This window comes from Lepus europaeus, chromosome 11 (genome assembly GCF_033115175.1).
Source record: "Lepus europaeus isolate LE1 chromosome 11, mLepTim1.pri, whole genome shotgun sequence".
Classification (NCBI taxonomy): Eukaryota; Metazoa; Chordata; class Mammalia; order Lagomorpha; family Leporidae; genus Lepus; species Lepus europaeus.
The window spans coordinates 51679730-51703151 of NC_084837.1; the positions used below are offsets into that span (position 1 = coordinate 51679730).

Genomic DNA, 23422 nt, shown 5'->3' on the forward strand with positions numbered 1-23422 from the left:
AGAGAGAAGGCTGGGTTGGGGGAGGGTGCTGGGAGACTTACAGATAAACAGCTGACTGCCCTGACTCCCACTCGAAGTCTCTGTCACGCAATTGTAGCCATTGTCATCTCTGTGGATGCTCAGATACGGGCATGTCTGTGCATCTATATCCATGTGTTTACTGGACTGTTAGCTCCTTGAAGACAGAAACTCTCGCTGGCTCGCTCGCTCTCTCTCTCTCTCTCTCTCTCTCTCGGGAAACAGTTCTTTACTGAGATACAAAAGGCACTTATCTGTGATGGGTGTTTGGAGCTGAAGTTAGGCTGCTGCTTGGCGACTACATCCCATACTGGTGCACTTGGGTTTGATTCCTGGCTTTGCTCCTGGATCCAGCTTCATGCTAATGCACACCCTGGGATGGTTCAAGCGCTTGGGTCCCTGCCACCCACGACAGAGACTTGGAATAGGTTCCAGGCCCTCAGCTTCAGCCTGGCTCAGCCTTGGCTATTGTGAGTATTTGGGGAATGAACCACATGTGAGACATCTCTGTCTCTGCCCATCAGTGACACAAATAAAAAACTTAAAATTCTCGCCCTACTCTTAGGTGTGTGGTTTGATGTATTCTGACAGATGTGGGCACACCCAGTCAAGACCCAGAACATTCCTACCCCCTCCCCCATGCCGATCCCTTCACCCAGGGGCAACGAGAGCTCTGATTTCTGCCACCAGTGACCCCTTTCTCCTGTTCTTGAACTTCCTTGCTGTGGAGTCCTTCAGTTTGTACAGAGACCGAATCCCTAGGGGCTGGCGCAGTGTCTGGCACATGGCCTGTATACTCTGTGAAAGAGGGCCTTGGTCCTTGGGCTACTCTCTGGGAGAGCACGGAGCCTGCTGGGAAGTAGGCTGTGGGCCTGAGGCCGGGGAAGCTGAGGATCCTGGCTCAGCCCAGCCCCCCGGGGAGGCTCCCTGGCCCCTGTCTGGGTTCTCTATGTGGAGCGAGCCTGATGGTCCCCAGCAGGCAGTGAGTGCCCCCTGCTGCCTGCCAGGCCTGACTGCGGACCCTCCTGTCCTCTGGGGATGGGACAGGATCACACAGGCCTGGAGCCCAGGGCAGTGACTGGCACAGGGTAGGGATTTGTGGAAGGAAAGTCACCAGCCCCTTATTTTCCCCCTTCAAAAGAGGTTTTCCTAAGCATTGGGACCTTTTCCTCCACAGACTAAACAGACCAAGGGAGAAGAGGTGTTTTTGGTGGAGTGCTGCTGCCTCCAGGTGGACAGCCAGGGACACTGCCACAGAGCAGCTTGTCCGACCTGGCCTGTTTCAGGTCTCCGGTTCTGTGGCTCTTCTCCCGCAGAGTCCTGGGTTCCTGGTCCCTGAGAGGCAGACATCCAGCGGCACTTTGGCTGTGGTCTGGAGTGGGAGGCGAGCAAGGGTGGGGGCTTCCTTAGAGAACCAACCTGGACCGTGTGATGGGGCAGATGTGGCTCCTCACATCCTTCCCTCCTAACCCTCCCTCCCAGGGATGGCTGGACTGGACGTGGCCTTGAGGGTCTGTCCCACGCTAAGCAAGAATTCAATCAGCTGAGACCCAGGTTTGATCCAGAGGCTTGGTTTGCAGTGGGGGTGGGGGTGGTAGAGGCAGGGTGAGGGAGGCTCCTCAGGGGTGGGGGTAGAGGGGCAGGCAGCACCTCCCCGGCCTGCTGCTGTGCCTGAGTGCTAGGCAGCAGCTGGCTCTGTGGCCTCCTTGTCACACCTGTGGTTGGGTGGCGGTGTAACGGTTCAGCCTGCCTCGCCCAGACACGTGGCCGGGGCGATGCTATCTCTAAGGCAGTATTTTTACCTCTTCTTCCAGAGGATGTGGCTTCTGTGGGAGAGCTTCAAAGAATGCTTTATGTGCCCCTCTCAGCAACTCTGACGTCATGGAAATGGGAGGGGGCTGCCCCAGCCCCCAGACACCTGGAGGGAAGTGGGAGACTTTTTCCACTTCCTGTGCTACTTCTGGCTACTGACTCAGTGTCTGACCTTTTTATTAATTTCAGAATTCAGCTCTGTGTGTGACACCCAGAGAAAAACTCATGCATGCGTGTGTCTGTGTGAAACAGACCCCCCCCCTCCACCCAGGTGGCCTTGGCACAGAGGCAGAGTGATGGCAGCCCTGCCCCCTCCCTGGCAATCTGCATTTATTAATGAGATGACAGCACTGGATCTCCAAACGGCTTGCTCCCCACCTTGGTCGCAAGCTCTTCTTCCCACACATTGCTCGAGGAGGTGGTTTGGAGCTGGGACTTGGGGTGGGACATGTGCAGCAGGTGAAGTGGAACTGTACAGTATCCATCGGCCCTGGGCCCTGGTGTGACCAGGCATGAGTGGAGCTCAGACCCCTGGCTGCCCTGTAGCTTGCCCTGGGTAACAGTCCTGTGGGCTTCACGGGACAGAGAGGACCGTCTGGGCACTGCCCTGGCCAAGGGGTCCCCATGCAGGTCTGGCTTTCTCTGTTGGTTCTTGACAAGTTACTCAGAGCTCCTGGCAGCGTTGTAAGATAGTAGCTCCCCCGGCCACCTCCTCTGTGGACCCCCCCCCCCACTTTCCCTTCTGCACTCCCCACCCCTATTCCCAGCTCCTTGCCCAAGGCCTAGCAGCACTAACCATCCATGTGTCCAGCTGAAGGCACCATGCTAGCTTCTGGGAACACACCAGTGAACAAGGCACACTTCCCAGCCCAAGGAGCACCAGGTGAAGTGGACTTCCTGCAGGGATGTCCCCATGGTGAACCTGAAGCCCCACATGCTGGCTTGCCCTTTCTCCTGCCTGCACTGTGACTCCAATTGCACCAGGAGGGCAGGTCTCTGGGGGATACTTCAGAGAATGCTCTAGAATCTCAGGCCTGTGGTCATGGGAGGGGTCATTTGGTCCATTTTTCTGCCTTCAGAGAGGGCCTGCACTTAAGCCTCTCTGTACAGAGAAATCCGTGCTACACTTGGCCTTGCTGGATCATCAGCTTTCCCAGGCTGGGTCCAGACTGATTGGATGAGCTGTCCCTGCCCTGCTCATGGGGCCTGGCACTGTTCAGGGCGGGGATCTCCATGAGCCGGGTCCAGGTATCCTCCAGGAAAAGCAGTGCCCAGCCCCTTACTGCTGGACCCTCTGCACTGGGCCCTGCTGCCCTGACCTTCCTCATGGGCACAGGAACTCTTCTCCTGGGCCTCCCCACAGGCCGCTTGAATTCTCCTGACATCCCAGCTAGGGCCTGGGGCCGGATGTGTCCCCAGAACAGCCAGAGAGGGAGGTTCTGCCTTTACCCCCAGCTCTTGCTCACCTTCAGCCCTCTTGTTCCTGGTCCAGCTCTCTGATCTCAGTCCTTGCTGGCTTTCGGTTTACCAGCCTCAGACAGAGGGAAGGCTTCCTCCTGGGATTGAGGAGCCCCTGGTGATTGGAGGAGATTTTTTTTTTTAGGGGCGGAGATGAGCCTGCTCCCTGGATGGCCTCCCACACTTCTCCAGGCCTTGTCATCCTGCGCCTCGACTCAGGCCAGGCCTGGAGGGAGGAGGTCTCAGCCCCTCTGTGGGTGGGTGGGGGGCTGTCTTCTGTCCCTGCCACACCGCTTGACGTAAGTCCTTGGGTGGTCTTGGGGGTGCAGTGACTGCTGGACTCTGCTATCCGGGATGCTGGCTGGCATGGCTTCACAGGCTGGGCCTCTCTGAGCCTCTTGGTGGGGTCTGTCTTTGGCCCTTCTCTGCCTTCCAGGTTCCTGTCCTGTCCCAAGCCCCCGAATCCCCTTCAGCCTTGGGATCCCTGTGGCCTTCTCTCAGGAACAGACTGGCTGCTCACCCCCCACACCTCCCTCACCTGTGTTGGTTTTATTTGGAGCAAAGTGAGTTACCGCTGTAGGGGGTAATTTGCCCTGAGTTTTTAATGGTTGATAGAGGCTTGCTCTATTAACCCTCTCAAGGGTATTTTCACTTAATACAGGGAGGAGAATGCTTTAATTAAAGAAATTCCCAGTGGTGGAATGGCTGGTGTGGTGTCAGACTGATGGGGAGCCAGGGTCGCTGCAGTCCCTTGCAGGTGGCAGATACGCATTTGGGAAGGTGTGGGAGAGTGACCTTTGCTATAATGGGACCACCCCAGAGACTTTGCCCTTTAGTGACCTTTAAAAGGCTTGCATTTAGGCTGGAGATGAAGTGGCTTAGAAAGAACTGGCAATTCGGTGATGACCCTTGGTGGGACCCTGGTTCTTAGTTCGACGGAGGTCACAGAGTCAGAGATACATGGAGCTGGAGGTAGCCTCCGTGCCTTCCTGACATTTCATGGGTGGTGACCCTGTCACTCTTGGAGGGGAGAGACAGACATGCCTCAGGTCACCTGTCCTGGCTGGCGGCACTGTCCCCAGGAAAAGGAGCAGGCCTGCACCTTAGCAAGAAGGATTTGCATATTTCTGGCTGGTGTGGTCAGAGACACACATGGAGGTATTTGGGGATGGGACCCCTCCCACCCCAGGAAATTAGGAAGCCCTCGGCTTTGGGTCTTGGTGGTGGTAGCTGTTAGGTGGACAGCTGGTTGGTTGGTCTCTGAGTGTGTTTCTGTCAGCATGCACAACCTGGAGAAAAGTGCTCTGGCCACAGGAGTCTCAGGAGGGAGAGTCACGTGCTTTGGGGTCCCAGGGAATCTTCTCGTCCCCCAGTTGAGAGTTTGAGGCACTACTCCCCCAGGCTTTCCTTATTCTTGTGTCCAGGATGGTGGGAATATAAAGTCCTGCTGGGGTCACAGCCTCCTCCCATCCTGCTTCTGCTGGGTATGGAGCTGGGACCTGGATAGCAGAGTGGTGGGCGGTCCCTAGCCGTGACGATGTGGGGCCATGCATGGTCTGGGCAGAAATCCAGTCTGAGAGGAAAGGCATGGACAGTGTTTTTAGAGGGCAGGAGACTGTGGGTGGCATTTGGGGACACTTGCTGTGTGGTCCTTGTCAGCCAGATTTCAGCTGCCAGTCACCACGAGCCACGTGGGCCAGTTTCCCGCCATGGGTGGCCCCGTGGCGTGGCACGAAAACAGAAAAGCAGGGGCCTGAGCTTTTAAGAGGGTTTTCCTGGCCCCCAGCACAGCCAACCAAGTGGAATTTTTCAGAGGTTACTCCAAGAAGAGGTTGACTTTAGCAGCTTGTTAAGTTGGTGTGATGGACAAAAGCCTTGGTTGCTCTCTGCCCAGCCAGTGGGCAGCAGCAGGAGACCCCAGCCACACCCAGGTAAACAGGAGCACAACCTCTGGTCTTCTAAATCACTTTTAATATGTTATGGGCAACAGAATGACAACATGGCTCAGATTATACAGCACAGCAGGGTCTAGAATAGTAAGCACCCTCCCCTCCCCCCAATCCTGGATAAAAGTAATATGCTTCTTTATGAGTACTATTGAAAAGAATACACACATTCTTCAGGAGCCAGAGTCCAAGAGAGTCCACAGGGTACGGTGGGAGCCGGGGTGGGGGAGGGGGTTGTTCCATCGTCTACGGGGACAGTAGGGCCAGGCTCTGGGGGAGGGGAAGGAGTCTCTTCAAGGCACGGAGAAGCTTTGGCCAACCCCAACCCTTGCTGTGAGCTTCAGGCAGTGAGAAGCAGCAGAAAAGGGACAGGGAGCACGGTGGGTGGGTGGGGTGCCACGGTGTTTGGCCGCTTGTCCACAGTCTTCATCACAGATCTGGTAGGATCCAGCCAGCGCATTGGTAGGGGAGGGCAGAGAAGGGGTAGGAGCCTTCCTCTCCATGGTGGTGGGGGAGCCCCCCTCGGCTTGCGGAGGGAGCGAGGCTCTCACAGTCTTGCTGACCTGGGAGGAGGAAGAACAGAGGCCATGCTGAATGTGAGCAGCCCCCAGCAGTGTCAGAGCCGTGAGAGCAGTGGCCCCGTGCTACAGCTCTAGGGGCCATGGGGCCTGGGGTTCTTTGTGATGGTGGGGGATGGGTGTATATGTCAGGGATGCTGGGCAAGGCGGGCAGTGGAGCTAGGATTAGGGTGCACTATGAGTATGGAGCTGGGAGAGAACATGAGGAAAGGATTGGGGGCCGCTGGGCCACTGAGGGCTTGTGTGAGTCTGGGTCTCTGTTCTTCCACTCACTGGCTATGCGGACGTTGACGTTACCTGGCCTCAGTTTCTTCATCTCTACAATGGGGGTGGTGACAAGTGCTCTTCACACCTCAGGGGAGAGAAGGCTCGGCTGAGGAGGCTGAAGGGAGTGTGTTTCAGGCTACACACTTGTTGTTGCGAATGAGCGGAATGTGTCACAGGAAGAAATGCAAGAGCTTGGCAGGCCCAGGACTTCAAAGCGAGACCCCATGGGGAGTTTTGCTCGCAGAGCTTGGGGCTCCCCCCACCCGCAGCACCGACGCCCCCTCACCTCAGCTGGACCACAGCCGCAGTGTCATGAGCAGGTTAAATCCAGCCACCTTCAGGAGGAGGAGGCGCAGCCCGATCACTGACAGGTTTTGAAAGTTTAGGTTCATGTCTGTAAAACCAAGGGGCCACAGTGGTTATGGGTGGGCACGGTGGAGGTCTGCCCAGCTCCACGTGACACAACGTGGCTTTCCCCAAAGCAGAGTGGGGCACTGGGGGTGGGCTTCAGCCTGTGTGCATGCCCCTTGCAAGTATCCTTTGTGTGCTGCTCCAGGGTCAACAGTAAGAGCGCTGCACGGGGCCCTTGTTTCATTGCTGAGCCTCTCTGGGCCCCGGGGGTGGGGGTAGGTGCTCAGAAACTAACATCACAGCTCCTAGGGCCTGGGCCCCTTAGTGAGAACCTAGTGGCTGAGCCGCAGCGGATATGACTCAGTAGGGCCAACTCAGATGGAAACCGCTATGGGCCCAGGGTAGGTGGTGAGGGGTGGAGGAGGACCCTGGAGAGACAAGACCACTGCCTACAGAAGACATGAGGACTGCTGCTGTTCTGGGCGGAAGACAGAACCCCTGGACAGGCAGGGACCCGTCCGGGGGACCCGAGTTCAGTGCTGTACATAAGGGAGTCAGGCTATCCGCAGCGGGGCCACCCTGCTGCTCTCTCTGGTTCTCCTCACCGCAGGGCTATGGAAAGGGACACAGAGGCCCGGGAATGAGTCATTGGTCCAGTAAAACGAGAGACCCATCCCCAAAGCACTTAGAAGGGAAAGAAAGTTAGACAATGCTGAGAGGGATTCAAGAGAGACCTGGGTAGCTCTGAGCAGTCTCTAACTGCTGTTCCTGTTTCTCATACTTTTCCTTCCCAGATCCACTAATTCTTCCAACCTCCCCTCGCCAGTCAGGGTGACTGTGAGTCCTTCACGTCCCCAGCCCTGTGCCAAGCTGGGCTGCACCCCACTCTTACCTGTTTCAAAGCTTTTCTCTACCAACTTGGCATTACAGAACACATCTGCAAGGAGAAACAAAGACATTTTCTTAGAGTCCAGAGTGTGCTGCCTTTCCCAGCCCAGACCTCCCCCGTGTTGGCAGGTGAACATCTACAGCCTTTCCATGTTCTCTTGTGGGGAGAGCTGGAAGGAACTTAGGCTACCTGCTGTGGAGGGCTGCTGGCCTCGGGAGGACCAACACCCCAAGCTTCAGGCATCATTTCATTCACTTCACAGGCAGTGGTTGTGCAAAGCACATATTTCATGACCCAGGCCACAAGGACCCATCACACACACACTCTGTCTATAGGCAGGCTCCAGTCTGGCCTTCAGCGGGGGTGGGGGTGGGTGGGGGGGTGGGGTGTGTGTGAGCCACAGACAGTGTCAAGGGCCATAGGGCATGCATACTTCCGTATGTTCCAAAGCATACTGATTCCTGTACCCTGGATTTGTTTCTCAGTGTTTGGTGTTCTCATTGACTCAGTTGCTCTGGCATAAAATTCAGAGGCCTTGCTCCATCCCCTCTTTTCCTTCTCATTCCTGTATGCCTCCACCTTTGAATCCCACTTGGTGTTGGCCACACAACTTCCCACAACCACTCTGCCCAGGCCTCCGTGACCTCTGCTGCGGTGGTCTCCTTTCTCCTTCCCCTCCTGGCCTATGATCCACTCCTTGCAGAGCGGCGGATGATCTTTTCAAAGTAAAGGACGTGTCAGTTCCCTGCTGCAAGCCACCAGTCATTTCCCAGCATGCTTGGGACCCCGTCTGCCCTCTCACGGCCTGTGAAGCCCTGGCAGCTGGTCCTCCCCTGCTTCTTCCCACTCATTTCCCGTGCTCTCCCCTTCTCTCATTGGGCCCCTGTCTCAGGCCTCCGAAGGGTCCTCTCCCTGGCTTCGGCCTGACCACTACCTTCTTCCCTCTTGAGTCTGAGCTCAAACAGCGTGTCCTCAGAGAGCCCTGCCCTGACTTTTGTCCCTAAGGTGGCTCCTTCCTCAACCCCGACTTAAAGCCTTCTCACAGCCCAAAGTTACATGGGTTTTCTCCTGCTTGTTGATGGTCTCCCCTAACTAGAACGGAGCTTCCTCTGGGCAGAGCTGAGGTTTTCCTCCTCCACTCGAGCACCTGGTACGTTGTGCCCTCTCAGTCAATGGCTGTTGAATGACTGAGTGGCCGGGTGAGGTGGAGCTGGGAGAGAGCTTTCGGCAGATGACGAGATGTAAGGGGCGAACAGCCTGAGCAAAGGCGGGGAGGTGGGAGCTCAGAGCTGGTGAGGCTGAGGCTGGCTCAGCGCTCTCTCCTGTCACCTCCCCTTCATCTGCTTTTCACCTAGGACTTTCTGTGGAGTGTTAGGATGGGGCTCACTGGGCCCCTGTGTAAAGCAGGTGGGAGCTTAGCTGATAGCTGATGAGACCGAGACCACCAATAAGATTTGAGATACCATGGACCTGAGCTCCGGGCAGAACCAGGCATCTCCTGAAGTGGGGAGGCTCAGCTTGCAAAGACTTTGCAAAAAGGCTGTACTCACCTGAGGAGGAAAGGAAATTACTTTCATTGAAGGCGCCTGAACATGAAAAGTTGCTCTTTTGGCTCCAGGCCAAGGCACCGTAGCTCTTGGAATCTAAGGACTTCATGTTCAGCACGGTTTGGCTTGTGATGAATTCTGCAGGTTCCGTACCTCGTGACACATTGGTTTTAGAATCAAAATCGGTTAATAGACACAAGGAGAGGTCGCTGGATTTCGAGTTTCTCAGCTGGTAGACGGCGGGCTGAGGGTCCGTGATATCTGTGGGCCGAAAGAATTGCAGTTAGGCCATGCTCCTGTTTCCCTCTTTGCCCCAGCCCAGGCCAGAGTCCAGGGGCCAGTGATGGACAAGAGTGGGGCTCTAGGGGGCTGGCAAGCCATATTCTCAGGCGTCACATGGGAAATATTCTAACATTTTAGAAACCGGGTGCTCACAAGGGCCTGGGGCCTCAGGGACAGGCCACAAGTCCTGTCCATGTCACGCAGGGAAACCAGAAATGCAGGGCTCCTGATATTGCTCATTCTTCTTATAGGTAATAGGACTTCAAACCTCCACAAGCCTACTCGTAATATAGCTCTGGCAGGCCAAAGACAAAAGAAGGAAAAGGCCCAGCTATCCAAACCGGGAAGCTACAGGCGTCTCCTCTACTTCGGCAGGAACCGGGGATTTCTGATACGTGGACATTAAGTTGGAAAACCAATAGTATTACCAGGGGATGTCTCTCTCATCACTAAATTTTTTGGACTACAAATTAGAACACCTACACACAAGCCCTGGCCCTACCCTTTCCTAGATAGAAGGCCTTGAGCAAGTCAGCTTCTTAAGTCTCACGAGTTTCATCTGTAAAATGGAAAAGCTGCCCCATCCAGTTACCTAACAGACGTTTCTCCAAGTAGAATTATACTGAGGGGCAGGCATTTGGCTTCTGTGGTTAGGACGCCTGCTAGGATGCTGGCATCCCAGTCAGAGTACCTGGGCTCGGTCCCTTGCCCTGACTCCTGATTGTAGCTTCCTGCTACTGTAGACCCAGGGAGGTGGTGATGATGGCTCAAGTAATTGGAACCTGATTGAATTGCTGGCTCCTGGCTGCAGGCCCCTGCCAGGGCCATTCTGGGCGTTTGCGGAGTGAACCAGTGGATGGGAACTCTCTTTTTCTGTCTCTCTGCCTCACAATAAATACATAACTAAACAATTTTAAAAGTGAAATAACTAAGTAAGCCGTAAAGCCCTGAGCTGGTGTGAGGAGGTGGAGCTGCTGGTACTGCTGGGATGGCTGCCCCTGAGAAGCACCGTCACCCCAGGAAGCAGGAGCTGCTGGAGGCTTTTCCTTAGTGCCGAGGCTCATTCTGCAGTATTTCCGTCGGATTCTGTGTTTTTAACGTGAGTCTCATTGTTTATTCTTTCTGACCTCAGCCTTCAGAGGAGGAAGCAAGGTTTGCCAGGAGGATTAACACGCTGGGACCACCCAGAGAGTTTCCAGCAGGCCCGGGTTAGAATTTCCTGCCCCTGTGGTTCTCTCCCCCAGCTCCTCACTGTGCACACAAGGTTTCTCAGACCCCAGCGATGTGTCCCGCTTCCCAGGCCAGCTGGGGTGGCCTTGGCACGGCAGACACTCGGCTGAATCCAAAACCAAAGCAGCCAGCCCTTGGCACAGCCCAGAGACGCTGAGTCAGGGCGGTGCTGCCTGCAGTGGAGGGCCTGCAGCAGCAGAGCAGGGAGCCCGACACCAACACCACCGTGGCCACGACCCTGAGGTCTAACTCTCACTGGGAGGGGAGAGACAGGAAGGCATTAGCTCCCCTCCCACAGCCCCAGTGGATTTGTTAGTCAGCAGGGGGAGGGGTGGTCTTGGGCAGGACTGGGGAGGGCTATATGGAAGAACATGGAAACACTGAGAGAATGTGGCTTTGAGGAGAAATCAGAGGATCAGGTGCCACCAAATAGTTCGGCTTCACAGGGGAAAGAGATTCCCTGTGAGAACCAGAAGTCCAACTTGGAGTCCAGCTTAAACACTAACTGAAGTCCTGGGGCCTGATGGTGTCAGATTCGAGAAGATCAAGATCTCTGTTCAGTTTTACAGCCTCCAGCTACATGTGGTTATGTAAATGAACATAAGATTAAACATAAGATTATGTTAACCCACAAAGATTAAAATTAATTAAAAATGAAAACTTCCTTTGTCTCTCTCTGCAATGTTGACTTTCAAATAAATAAAATCGATCTTAAGAAAAAGGGGGGTGCTAGTGGGTTCATCTGCTGCTGGCATCACCGCCATCCCATATGAGTGCTGGTTCAAGTTCCGGCTTCTCTACTTCTAGCTCCCTGCTAATGCCCCTGGAAAGGCAGTGAATGATGGCCCAAGTGCTTGGTCTCCTGCCACCCAAATGGGAGACCTGGATGGGATTCCAGGCTCTTGGCTTCAAAGTGTCCCAACCGTGGCTGTTGCAGCCATCTGGGGAGTGAATCAGCAGATGCAAGATCTCTCTCTCTCTCTCCATCTCTCTCTCTGTAACTCTGCCTTTCAGATAAATAAAATAAACCTTTAAAAAAATAAGTAAAAAATAAAAAAAATTGAGAGCTCAGTAGCCACATGGAACTGGTGACTGTTTTACCGGACACTGGAGATTGACAGACATTTCCTCCATCACAGGAAGCTCTATTGGATAGGATTGGCCTAGAAAGAGCAATGGCACCGAGGGTGAGATTTTGAGGAATGGCAATGGGGCTTAGCGTGAGACTTAAAACCATCGAGAAGTCTATGAAGGGTGACTGCTGAGAGCAGGCCAGTTGTTGCTCAGCTTTGCTGACGAGAATCAAGAGCAAACAGAAATAAAATGAAGTCAGAAGTGAGGGTGAGGTGACTTTTAGCCCCTCTCAATCTTACTTCCCTACCTGCAGTTTTGCTGTTGTTTCTCTTGTCCAGCTTCTACCTCACTCAATATTTTTAGACAAAAAGAGAAAGCTGCCCTGGCGGTATTTGATATTTTTAGTCTCCTTTTACTTTCATCCCAATTTAACTCCAGCTGCTTTTAATTTGGAGGTCGTTGGGGTCCATATGTGAGAGCCCCATGGGGAGAAATATTCTACTCCACCCAACCAAGAAAAACACATCCCACCACTGATGGCATCAGAAGGTAGCCTCAGGAAGACCAGATCAATTTTTCAATGTGGAAGTTCAGTTATTTTATCTCCTAATCTGTCATTTTAATTCAGAACCAACTGCACAGCATATGTCTGAATACTCTAGTAGTTTTTCTTTTTTAATTTGAGAGGGAGAGGGAGATGTGGCGGAGGAGGGGAGGAGAAGGAAAGAGAGACCAAGAGAGAGCTGGTATCTGCTGGTTTATTCCCTAAATGTTCACATTGGTCTTGGACAGGGGGCAGAGGTTGGGGCAGAAGCTGGAGCAGGAATTCAATCCAGGTCTTCCATTTAGATGGCAGGGACCCAATCACTTGAGCCAACACCCACTGCCTCTCAGGGTCTGCACTGGCTGGAAGCTGGAGTCAGGAGTTGAACTGGCTATCAAACTTAGGAACTTGAACATGGGATGTGGGCTTCTTAACAGCTCAGCTCAGTGCCTGCCCTGCTCAAGTACTTTAGATGCCCAGGGCACAGCAGAGATTGAAGACTCCCTTACCATTGAATCTGTGCTCTATAGTTACCTACCAGGAACCCAGAAACAAGAATTTGTGATACAGACTCTGGGTCACACTGAAGCTGTGATGATCACTGGGAAACAGGGAGCATGGGCAGACTTACTGGGACTAATGGAAACTCTGGTGCATTTACCAAATCCAAAGTGGGAGGCAACACCTCATACCACTCCCGACGTCCCCATTACAGAAACCCTTAAGTGTGTCCTCCTCTGAGAAGAGGGCAGGCCCTCTTAGAGCCCACCAAGGAAGGAGAGAGGTGCTTCCTACATCCTGAACCACCCATGGTCAGAGCTGTTTCTTCTCACCCTCACATTTGCTCTGCATTTCTAGATTGGGTCCCGATCTCCCAGTGACTGGCCCCAACTCCAATTTCTGTGTGCTCTTGAAAGTTGTAGTATTTCTTTTCCTCAATGCCTAAGAAGACACTTTTTGCCTGGCCTGCTTATCATGTGATTTATCATCAGATGTGTTGGCTTAGGCCAAAAGGCATGTATTTGATTTATTCCTAAGTCCAACATTTTTCCTGATGTTCTTCCTGCCTGGAACTCCCCTTTTCTGTTCTTTCTTTTTTTTTTTTGGACAAGCAGAGTTGGACAGTGAGAGACAGACAGAGAGAAAGGTCATCCTTCCGTTGGTTCACTCCCCAAATGGCGGCTATGGCCGGCGCGCTACGCAGATCCGAAGCCAGGAGCCAGGTGCTTCTCCTGGTCTCCCATGCGGGTGCAGGGCCCAAGCACTTGGGCCATCCTCCACTGCACTCCCTGGCCACAGCAGAGAGCTGGACTGGAAGAGGAGCAACAGGGACAGAATCTGGCGCCCCAACTGGGACTAGAACCCGGTGTGCCGGTGCCGCAGGCAGAGAATTAGCCAAGTGAGCTGCGGTGCCAGCCCCCCTTTTCTTCTTTCTTTGCTCATCCAGACTTTAGCCATCCTTCAGGGCCCAATAAATCCTTTCTACCATGTAAAACTTCTCCATGTAGGCTGACATTCTAGACAGAACTCTATCTATATTGTACCCATTGACATCAACTGGTTATTATAAAACTAGTCTCCAGGTTGCTAAATTTACAAACTTTGACTAGTTTCTATATGATTTGGGGATAGGTCAGGCATCTATCTTAGACTTCTTCATATACTGTCTATCATTTTCTAGAGTGATGGCCACATAAAAGGCATTAAAAGCATCCATTGAACAATTAAAGTCAAATTTTAATGTGTTTGACCTAGAGAGACACAGATATTGAAGATTAATAGTGATGCTTTTCCCCTTCCCAGACCTCTGTAAGACAATTACAACATCCGCAGTTATCCTCACCATAGTAATAAACGATACCCCCAGACATGGGATTAGTGACAGTGGCCCATGGGGTTGCAAATGATGCCCTCTGCGATGACTCACCAGATATTATGGACACCTGGGTCCCTTTCCCAAATGTGAGTTTACCACTCATTCCTCCAGTATTCACACCACAGATGACACCGTTACAGAAACTCATGGAACCTACCTATGCATAAATAGGAGTAGTGCTGATCTTCCACAGGGTGGGAGAATCACACTCCTAAGAATTAGAACTTCTGATCTTTATTTATTGGAAAGGCAAAATGTCAGAGAGAGAGAGAGAGAGAGAGAGAGAGAGAGAGAGAGAGAAGCAAAAAGAGAAGGAGATTTTCTATCTACTGGGTTACTTCCCAAATGGCTGCAATGGCCAGACCAGACCAGGCTGAACTCCACCTGGAGCCTGGAACTCTACCTGGTCTCCCACATGAGTGGCAGGGGCCCAAGGACTTGGGCTGTTCTCTGCTGTTTTCCCAGGTGTATTAGTAGGGACATGGATTGGAAGCAAAGCACCTGGGACTTGAACAGGTGCTCTGATATGGGATGTGTCGCAAGCAGCCACACCACAACACCAGCCCCTGTTACTAAGATTTTTTTAAAGACAATTTTTTCTTTTGGTGAAGTTCAATTTATCTTTTTTCTTTTATTGTCTGTGCTTTAAATTTTTAAAAGCAGGTTAGAAGCAGAGAGACACATACACAGAAAGAGAGAGACAGAGAGACAGAGACAGAGAGATAGAAACAAAGAAAGAGAACTCCCATTCCCTGATTCATTCTCCAGATGCCTGCAATTGGTCTCTGGCTTGGACTGAAGCCCACAGCCTAGAACTTAATTTAGATCTCCCACACAGGTGGCAGGGACCCACTTACTTCCATCACCACTGCTTCCCAGGGTCTACATTAGCAGGAAGCTAAAGTCAGGAGACAGAGCTGGGTGTTGAACCCAGGCACTCTGATATGGGATGTGGGCATCCTAACCACTAAGCTAAATGTCTATCCCTGTGTTAAGATTCTTCAATATGTTCAATCCTTTTTTTCCTGCCCCATTCTGCTGCCATACCTTGGGCTGAGGTTGTGATTTCAAGTTATTCCAACAAACTAAGAATTCAGCACAGCAAAAACCTTTGCTTAGGGCAACAGAATCCTGTTGGTACATGAGTACTTGCTCATGATTCCTAAGGTCCCAGCCCAAGGACAATGGCCCCAGAGCATTGAGTGTGGGTGGGAAGATTTTTTGGGATGAGTGGAAAGAAGCACTTGGGATACTTCAGAAGAGGCTAAAAACAAGGGCTTGAGTCAGCATCTTGAACAAAGAAGAAATACTTACTTGGCTGGATGCTAATTCTTGTCCCTGCTCCAAAGACTAGCCTGGTACCACTGCCATACCCCCCACTGCAGGCAAGGTCTTTTCGATAACCTTCCAGATGCTAATCTATTGGAACCCACTGGGGTCTTCAAGTACCATGCTGAAATGCCCGCTGGGTCTATGATTCTTCGATCTCCCATTGCCCAAGGAAACTGTTGCCCTTCCTTTCACAATGATGTAAACTTTAACAGCAATGCCCTGATAATAACATTTCAGAAAAGCTTTGTGATTTGCTGATCGTTTGCTATGTGCTAGGCATTATCTCCCATTATTACGATGCAATTATTGTCAGTTGGCTGTTGAGAGAGTGCAGGCCTTATTCATATAGCCAATGAGGGTAGGTCCAGAATTTTCCTGAGAATTGCTATCCCTCTATACATTGCTGCCTCCAGGTTTTGTTATTTCATGTGGCATATTGCCATTCAGGTGGGGTGTGAGCCACTTTAACCCTTAGGAGAGGGTGCAAAATTCTGCTCAAGTCTGGGGAAGACAATTGTATGAATAGGTATGCTTATACCAGGTCCATCAGCCAGTCCAGAGAATTTAGCTACCTGCTGCCATAGAAGAGAATTTGTGTTTGCTGTTAACTAATCTCTTTTCCCCCAAGGGCACTTAGCTAATTTCCTGAATGTTCAGATTATCTGGTACTGATATCATCAGCTTCGCTTGAAAGTATCTGGAACTCTTTTTATGTTTCTGTAAATTATTCTGCTTAGATTTTCATTTGCTCAATTGGCTCTCAGCACTCGTCTTTAATATGAGAAATGGGAACATTTTAAGTCACCAAGAGAGCTTATAGAAACAGAAAGTGAGTGCCTCCTATATCCGCATGTTTGCTATAAATAATTGCCTGTATTCTCATAGACAAGTCATAGTTCTCTTTGTCCTATTCATTAGCATAGTCATACTTACATGAGTGCACAACGAGCCTGGTCCCTGCTCCAAAGGTCAGCTTACTGTAGCCACCCAGATGATACACAATAGGAGAACACTTTGCAAGAACTCTAACCTGAGCAGAACCAGCCGGGCTGGGGCGCTGCCCTTCCTGTCCTTGTTTTCTGGACTCCTCCAGGTCAATCTTTCTTTGACAAGACAGAAAATTCTTGCATATCTCATCCCTCAGATTGCTGTGTAATAGTCCCACAGGCCTTTCCCTCAGCCTGGGGCTGGTCAAGCCTTCCTGGAGGGTGGATGCCCATTCTGGGTTCCATGACTAAAAGCAAAGAAGGGAAATTGGAAGAGAAGAGCACGATTTCAACTGGGAAACGGATCTTGCAGGAAGCATGCACAGCACTGGCAATAGATGGAAGCCTTGGGTAGGGCTCAGTGATGGAATTGAGGCCAAACAAAGGGCTGTCCTTCTAGGAAGTGGTTTCTGCTGTTCCCGGAGGCCAGAGAACAGAGACACTAGAAATCCCACGGGAACATTCACAGCCCTTGCACGAGGAGGGCCACTGAACTACCAAGATGGGGACATTCAGGAGTGAGTTACCTGTGAGGTCCAAGAATCTCCAGCTCTGGAGATTTCTAAGATTAGGGCTGATATCCATATAAGCACGGGGAAAAAAATGCCCAAAGTTCTAGAATGAACTAGATAAGTACTGAGTGAGGATTTCAGAGAGGAAACCTAGTCCTTCTAAAATTCTCTGCAAAAATAGAATTCTAAGTGCACATAAGTTTGGAAAACGCTGTATACCAAATTTCTGTCTCAAAGACTGACATCACACACTCACATTTTAAAGTCTGAAAAGTTCTAGAGGAAAGAAATCTAGTACTTCTCAAATTTATTTGACCCTAAAGTACTTTTTTTTTTTTTTGACAGGCAGAGTGGACAGTGAGAGAGACAGAGAGAAAGGTCTTTCTTTGCCATTGGTTCACCCTCCAATTGCCGCTGCGGCCAGTGTGCTGAGGCTGGCGCAGCGCACCGCGCCGATCCGAAGCCAGGAGCCAGGTGCTTCTCCTGGTCTCCCATGCGGATGCAGGGCCCAAGCACTTGGGCCATCCTCCACTGCCTTCCCGGGCCACAGCAGAGAACTGGACTGGAAGAGGAGCAACTGGGACAGAATCCAGCGCCCCGACTGGGACTAGAACCCGGTGTGCCGGCGCCACAGGCGGAGGATAAGCCTATTGAGCCGCGGCGCCGGCCCCCAAAGTACTTTTTTATTAAAAAACTCATAAACAATCATGGAACACAGGCAGATTTGCACATATGAGGGAACTTAAAAAGTTCATAGAAAACAGAATTAAAAGATGTTTGGGGCAGGCATTTGGTGCAATTCTCAAGCTACAACTTTGATGACTGCATCTCATATTGGAGTGCATGGTTGGAGACGTGAGTTCTCCACTTCTGGTCCAACTTCCTGCTAAAGTGTGCCCTGGGGTAGCTAGAATATTCAGATCCCTGCTACCCATGTGGGAGATTTTGATTGAGTTCTGGGCTCCTGGCTTCTGCCTGCCCCAGCCCTGGCTGTTGTGGGGAATTGGGGACAGTGAACCAGAGGATGGACAATCTCTCTCTGTCCAACTTTTTTTTCTCTTGCCCTACCTTTCAAATAAAATGAAAACAAAAGGTGTTTATTTTGATACAAAATGGGAAATTCATGCAAAACTTTCTCATAGTGTGCATTTTTCATAAACTTTTTGAAGATCCTGTGTGTGCACGGATTTCAAAATATTTTGCACCAAAATAAACTTAGCTTTTAATTTCATGTCCTATGAATCTTTTGAGGTACACTTGTATATTCCTTAAAATTGCCTTCTCTAGTTTCAAGAACTTGAAATTCAATTCTAAATGTTAGCCTAATTTTATCCATTAAGTTTTCTGTGCTCTGATTTCTGTTCTCCTATCCACTCCTGCAGACACAATTAGAGGCCTCATTGATGCTGATTATTTCTAATCATCACAAAACAGCATCACTTTATTTAGGCATCTTTTGAACACCTAGGCAACTGTGCAGCAAGTGCTCCTGCCACCATCAGCAACAGCTCCAGGACAGATCTGGATTGAATCAATACACAGGGTCTATACCACTCCAACTGTGTAGCTTTACCTGCCAGGAGCAAAGGCAACTTCAAAGCCTTGCCCAAATGCATGAGTTTTTGGTTTTCCTTCCATCCACCTTCCCCCACACCTCGGAGCTGCATATTTCAAAGATGACTCTGGTCCTAATGGTGAAAAGTTTTCTTAGAACACCTAATTTCTGAGTTTCTCAAATGGAGACTTTATATAGTTATCATCAAACCTCTTTCCTTTGTGTTGCTAAACCCATCTGTGCTGCTTCTCTACCACAGATATTGTGATCTTTTTGCCTCTGAACTCCGGATCTTGAGAAATATGATGGGTTTCAGGCTTTCTAAGTCCAGCCTGAACCAACCCATGGCAAAGAAGAGGCTTTGCCGAAACTCACAAATAAACAGGTAAACATGGAGGAGCTTTCCCCTGGAGAGATGGGCTTCCTCCTACCCCTGTGCATTTCATGGATTCTCTAATCTCCTTGTTCAGAGGCCTAACAACTCTGTCTGTTGGAAAATACTTGCCCATTTCTAAACCACTATGTTTTGACAAGTAATGACGCCTCCACTCAAGTCTTCCTTGGCTCTCCTAGCTAGAGAGCAGTCATTTCTTTGGTGACAGCTATGTGCCAGGCATTGTGCTGAGCTGTAGAGACAAGAGGATAAAGGAGGAGGGGTCCTGCCCTCGCAGATCTTATGGCTCAGCAGAGGATGCACATAAGTCCCAAGTGACTAGGATAGGCCTTTCTTTATACTCCCTTTGCATCTTGTATGTACCTGTGCTATAGCATGAGTGACCCTGGGCTCTACGTGTCTGTTTATACTCTGAGATCTTGGACGGCAGAGAAGCTGCATTTTCCTCCATGCCTTTCTTCCTCTCTCTCGTTCTTTTCCATTTATTGCCCTCCTTACATCTAGGATCGTGCGTAGAATATAATAGTTGCTCAATAAATATTTATTGAATGCATAAACCCTCCAAATACTCAAATTCATTTTCCATGCAGTCCTGTTCTCTACCTTCTTTTATTAGAACTATTTCATTTTTCATTTAACTTCTGAATGGTTCTATTTCCCCAACTTGCTATTGTTTTTATAGCATTCTTTAGGCTTTAAGATCCTCCTGTATCTCCCAATTGGACATGGAGGTTCGCAAGAATGTGTCCCAAGTGTCTTGGGGAAGCTTAATTTAACATCTTTCATGGAAACTAACTGGTAGCCAAAATAAATCTTTTGACATAATCAGTCACAGTTGCTTTTCTGATAATGATCTAGGAACAGCAAAAGAGTCTGTCTCTGTAGTGATGAAAAGGCCAATTCCCATTGGCAATTACTACCATTAGAAAATAAACTCTATTAAACCAGTGACTGGGAATTCAAATTTAAAAACACTGAGCCTCATGAAGAAACATGAAAAATTAGTTCAGGAAGTAACAATTCATCATTGAAGAAAGCAGAACAATGACTTCTGTGTCTTTGGCAGAGCCACAGGCCAGGCACTTACTTGGATGCACTTGGAGTCTTGTTCCACTCCCGAGAGTGGGTGTTCTGCTGCTCTTCCCACACCCTGGTACAATGCAGTGCAAATACTGCCCTGCCTGTGCCACCTGGGATGGCTGCCCATGTCCACGCACACATTTACAGCCTTCTTTCTTGGGGAACAGAGCCCTTAAACAGCATCAAACCATTGCTTTGATGAGAAATCTTCCTTTCTGATGTAACTTTATGCCCAATAAATGGTCCCCCTAAGTTTCGACTTCTCTCTCTGCCATACTGCGTGCATCCTGCCAACCCAGTTCAATGACTTTACTGATCTCTTCAGAGGTGCTGAGCCACTGTCATGGTCACTGTGGTGAGAAGGCTCAGGATAGGCAAACTGAGGGCCAAATGATAGCTTTGGAGTTGTGGGGTTTTCCTTCACTGAGGGCAGGAGGGATGGTGGGGACAGCGTGGTAATATGGTCAACTATAAGGCTCCAGAATCAAATATATTTGAAGTACACACCAATTCTGTCATACTTAGCTGGGGTGAGTTGCTTCTCCAAACTTCTGTTTTGTCATCTGTAAAATGGGCTACCTGCCATTAGGATGGATTTGAGCATTGAGAACTTATATGAAAGATGAAGTGTGGAGGCCTGGCGCTGTGGCATAGTAGGCTAAGGCTCCACCTGCGGCACCGCCATCCCATATGGATGCTGGTTTGTGTCCTGGCTGCTCCTCTTCCAATCCAGCTCTCTGCTTATGCCTGGGAAAGCAGTGGAAGATGGCCCAAGTGCTTGGGTCCTCATTTCCCTGTGGAGGACCTGGAAGAAGCTCCTGGCTTCTGGTTTTGGATTGGCTCAGTTCAAGCCATTGAGGCCATTTGGTGAGTGAACCAGTGGATGGAAGACCTTTCTCTGTCTCTCCCTCTCTCTGGCTGTAACTCTACTTCTCAAATAAATAAATAAATAAATCTTTTTTTTTTTTAAAGAAAGATGGATATGGTCACAGGTGCATGTCAGGCATTTGGTGGAAAGTAGCTAATACAGGATGTGTCCCAGCAGTGCTTCATGGGGTCGGGGGGGAGGGATAAGACTTCCTGCCCATTCCTGCCTACCCATCCCAGCACCCCGGCTAGGCTGTCCTAGGAGGAGATAGGTCATGGACCTGAGGGGAGGTAGTGCCAGGGCCTCAGCCACAGGGTGAGGGTCAGAGTAGTCCCCCCTCCCCCCTCAGCTACCGAGAAGAAATTTCTGTTTCAGTAACCTAACCGAGAGTGAAGTCTCTTTTTTTTCTCAAAACACTGAGGTTTGTCCTCTGAAAACATGCGAAGCCCTGGTCTGGCACAGCCTCAATCATTTCATTAGAGCTGACACACTGAGGGTTACTCCCTGTCAACAAAGGACTCCTTCAAGAACAGAGCATACCACACCACAGACCCTCACCGAGCGATAGCCTTCCTTATTATAGTTTGTCTACAAAAATTCCCTCCCTCATTTCTGTAATACTCACACGGGTGAACAACGAGGTCCGTCCCTCTTCCAAACACGAGTGTGTAGCTTCCTACTGACACCCAGTGAGGAGAGCCTTTGTTAAAACCTGTCTCATGTGAGCTGTCTACCGCCTGGCCCACAGGTGTTGGGACAACAACACAGGGAGACGCTTGGCCAGTTTCCCAGAGACTGTCTCCCACAGCTGTCCTCATAGACCCTGAATCCTGGCGCCTTGGGGCAGGGATGGGACCCAGGGCTTGGTGCTTGGAGACCTCCAGAGCCCCCAGTTACCCTGGAGACAAAGCTACTTTCCTGCAACGGAGATGCAGGACAGCAACTCCCCACCCCCACTCCCACCACCTCCCAGGGGCTGACTCTTACTCTTGCTGCATGCAAGGGGCTTCTGAAAGTGCCTGGAGGACAGGGAGCAATGGGGTTTTATGTTTTGCAGAGGCCATTCTGATCTCATTTCCTCGATTCTCTCCTGTTCCTGGCTTTCCTTCCCCACACTGCTCTTTGATGCTTCCCATTCCAGACTTCCTCTGTGAGGCTCAGGGGTCTGATTCCTGCTTATCCCTGTCCTAGGCAAGACTCCAAGCAGCATTAGCCCCTTCCTGTGGTTTGTATTTTTATTCTTCCCTCTTCATCACCTGGACGCAGGCCAAGGCACCCTAAACCCTTTGCTTCCTGTGTTTCCAAGGTCCTTGATTCAGACAGGGCCCTGCTGCTATGGAATCCTAGGACCACAGAGAACAAAGTCACAACAATTTCCATAAAATTTTGGAGAGACGAGCGGGTACAGAGCTCGTGCTGCCTGCTTCAGAGATGTGGAGGCTGATCACAGAAGTCATGGCTGGCCCATGGGTCTGAGCTGAGGCTGAACTCAGCCCCCAGCGGCCTGGTCTTTGTGCTGTACTGACACAGGCGACCTCACACAGGGTCTGAAGAGCAGGCGAATAAGGGCTATGTGATTCCCCTGAGCTTGAGCAGGGGTGATGGGCTGGGCCACAACACAGCTCTTCACTCACCATCAGCCTGGTCTTGGACAGATGCATAGACTCTGGACCCCAGGTTTCTCCTGAAGGTCGAGCGAAATGTCCCCACAGTCCCTTCCAAGCCTCACTTCTGAGGTCCTTTTTTTTTTTTTTTCCCAATTTGAAACCCAGCCTCAGGGAAGAGCAGGGACAACTTTTAGAGTTGGGAGTGTGGTCAGGGGAGATGTCAAGAGAACAGGAGGGCGAAAAACAGGAGGCAGGCAGAGATTTGAGGCCATGAATGAGCAAGAACCTGCGCTGTGGCATTCGTGAGTGATCCACCTCTCCTCCTCCCATGGGAAGATAAAAAGTTGTCCAGCACTATGGTAGGGAAGGGGTGGGTAGGGCAGAAGGGGCCCCAGTTCACTTACTTGGCATGACCACCACTTGGGTCCCCTTTCCAAAAGTAAGCCGGTAGCCTACGTTGTCACACTCTGAGTAAGTGCATTACAAAAAGGTCCTGGTTCTGTCCACCCTTTCATGGGGCACACATACAAGGGAACTTTAGAAGTTTGTAGAAAAATGGAATTAAAAGATAAACTTATTCTGGTGGAAAACAGTTAGAATCTATGCATAGTTTTTCTTAGTGTATATTTCTACAACCTCTGAACGCCGTCATATTTTGATTTAATTTTTTTCACCCAAATAAACTTATCTTTTAATCCCATTTTCCATGAACTTTTTGAAGTACCCTTGTCCTGTTCCCAGTAGCTCTAGAAATTACTGAAACTAAGAAAGCCTAAAATTTTCCCTGTAGTGAATGGTGTGAGGGCTTGGAAGAGACTCCTGAAGGGGTATAAATAGCAACAACTCCCCACTGCTGCCCACTGGCATTCATTTTCCTCATTAAAGCTACCAACAAGCATAGCCTCTGGCGATTTCTCCCTTGGGAAAAACAGTCTTTATAAAACTCTGTGAAGCACATGGCCTCCTACATAGGCTGGGTGGGTGTATTTCCCCTCCTTATCTGCATGCCTGAGAAGGAGGCGCCATTTTCTTGGGGACATATGAAGAAATGTATTTTTCACTTGTTAGAAAGAGCAGGAACAAGAGCATTTTCAGTGCACTGTGCTGAGGCACATGCTAAAAACACGCCTGAGCCTGACTCCGAGTCACCGTGTCCGCCCTGGGGCTGAGCAAGAGGCCCGGGTGACTCCTGTCTGACTCGTTCCTGTTTCTGTCC

The 23422-nt window shown here is 50.5% G+C and overlaps 1 protein-coding gene across 1 annotated transcript in view; it reads right to left on the bottom strand.

The window, feature by feature from the left end:
* Positions 1 to 5297: 5297 nt before the first annotated feature.
* The window catches only part of LOC133769997 (T cell receptor alpha chain MC.7.G5-like), a 316437-nt gene continuing 298312 nt past the window's right edge, over positions 5298 to 23422 (bottom strand). Inside the window, exons 4-7 of the mRNA XM_062205470.1 lie at positions 8870 to 9127; positions 7323 to 7367; positions 6366 to 6473; positions 5298 to 5797 (exon numbers count right to left, since the gene is read on the bottom strand). Coding sequence (XP_062061454.1) covers positions 6367 to 6473; positions 7323 to 7367; positions 8870 to 9127 — 410 coding nt within the window. The 3' untranslated portion in view covers positions 5298 to 5797; position 6366. The remainder of the gene's footprint in view (positions 5798 to 6365; positions 6474 to 7322; positions 7368 to 8869; positions 9128 to 23422) is intronic.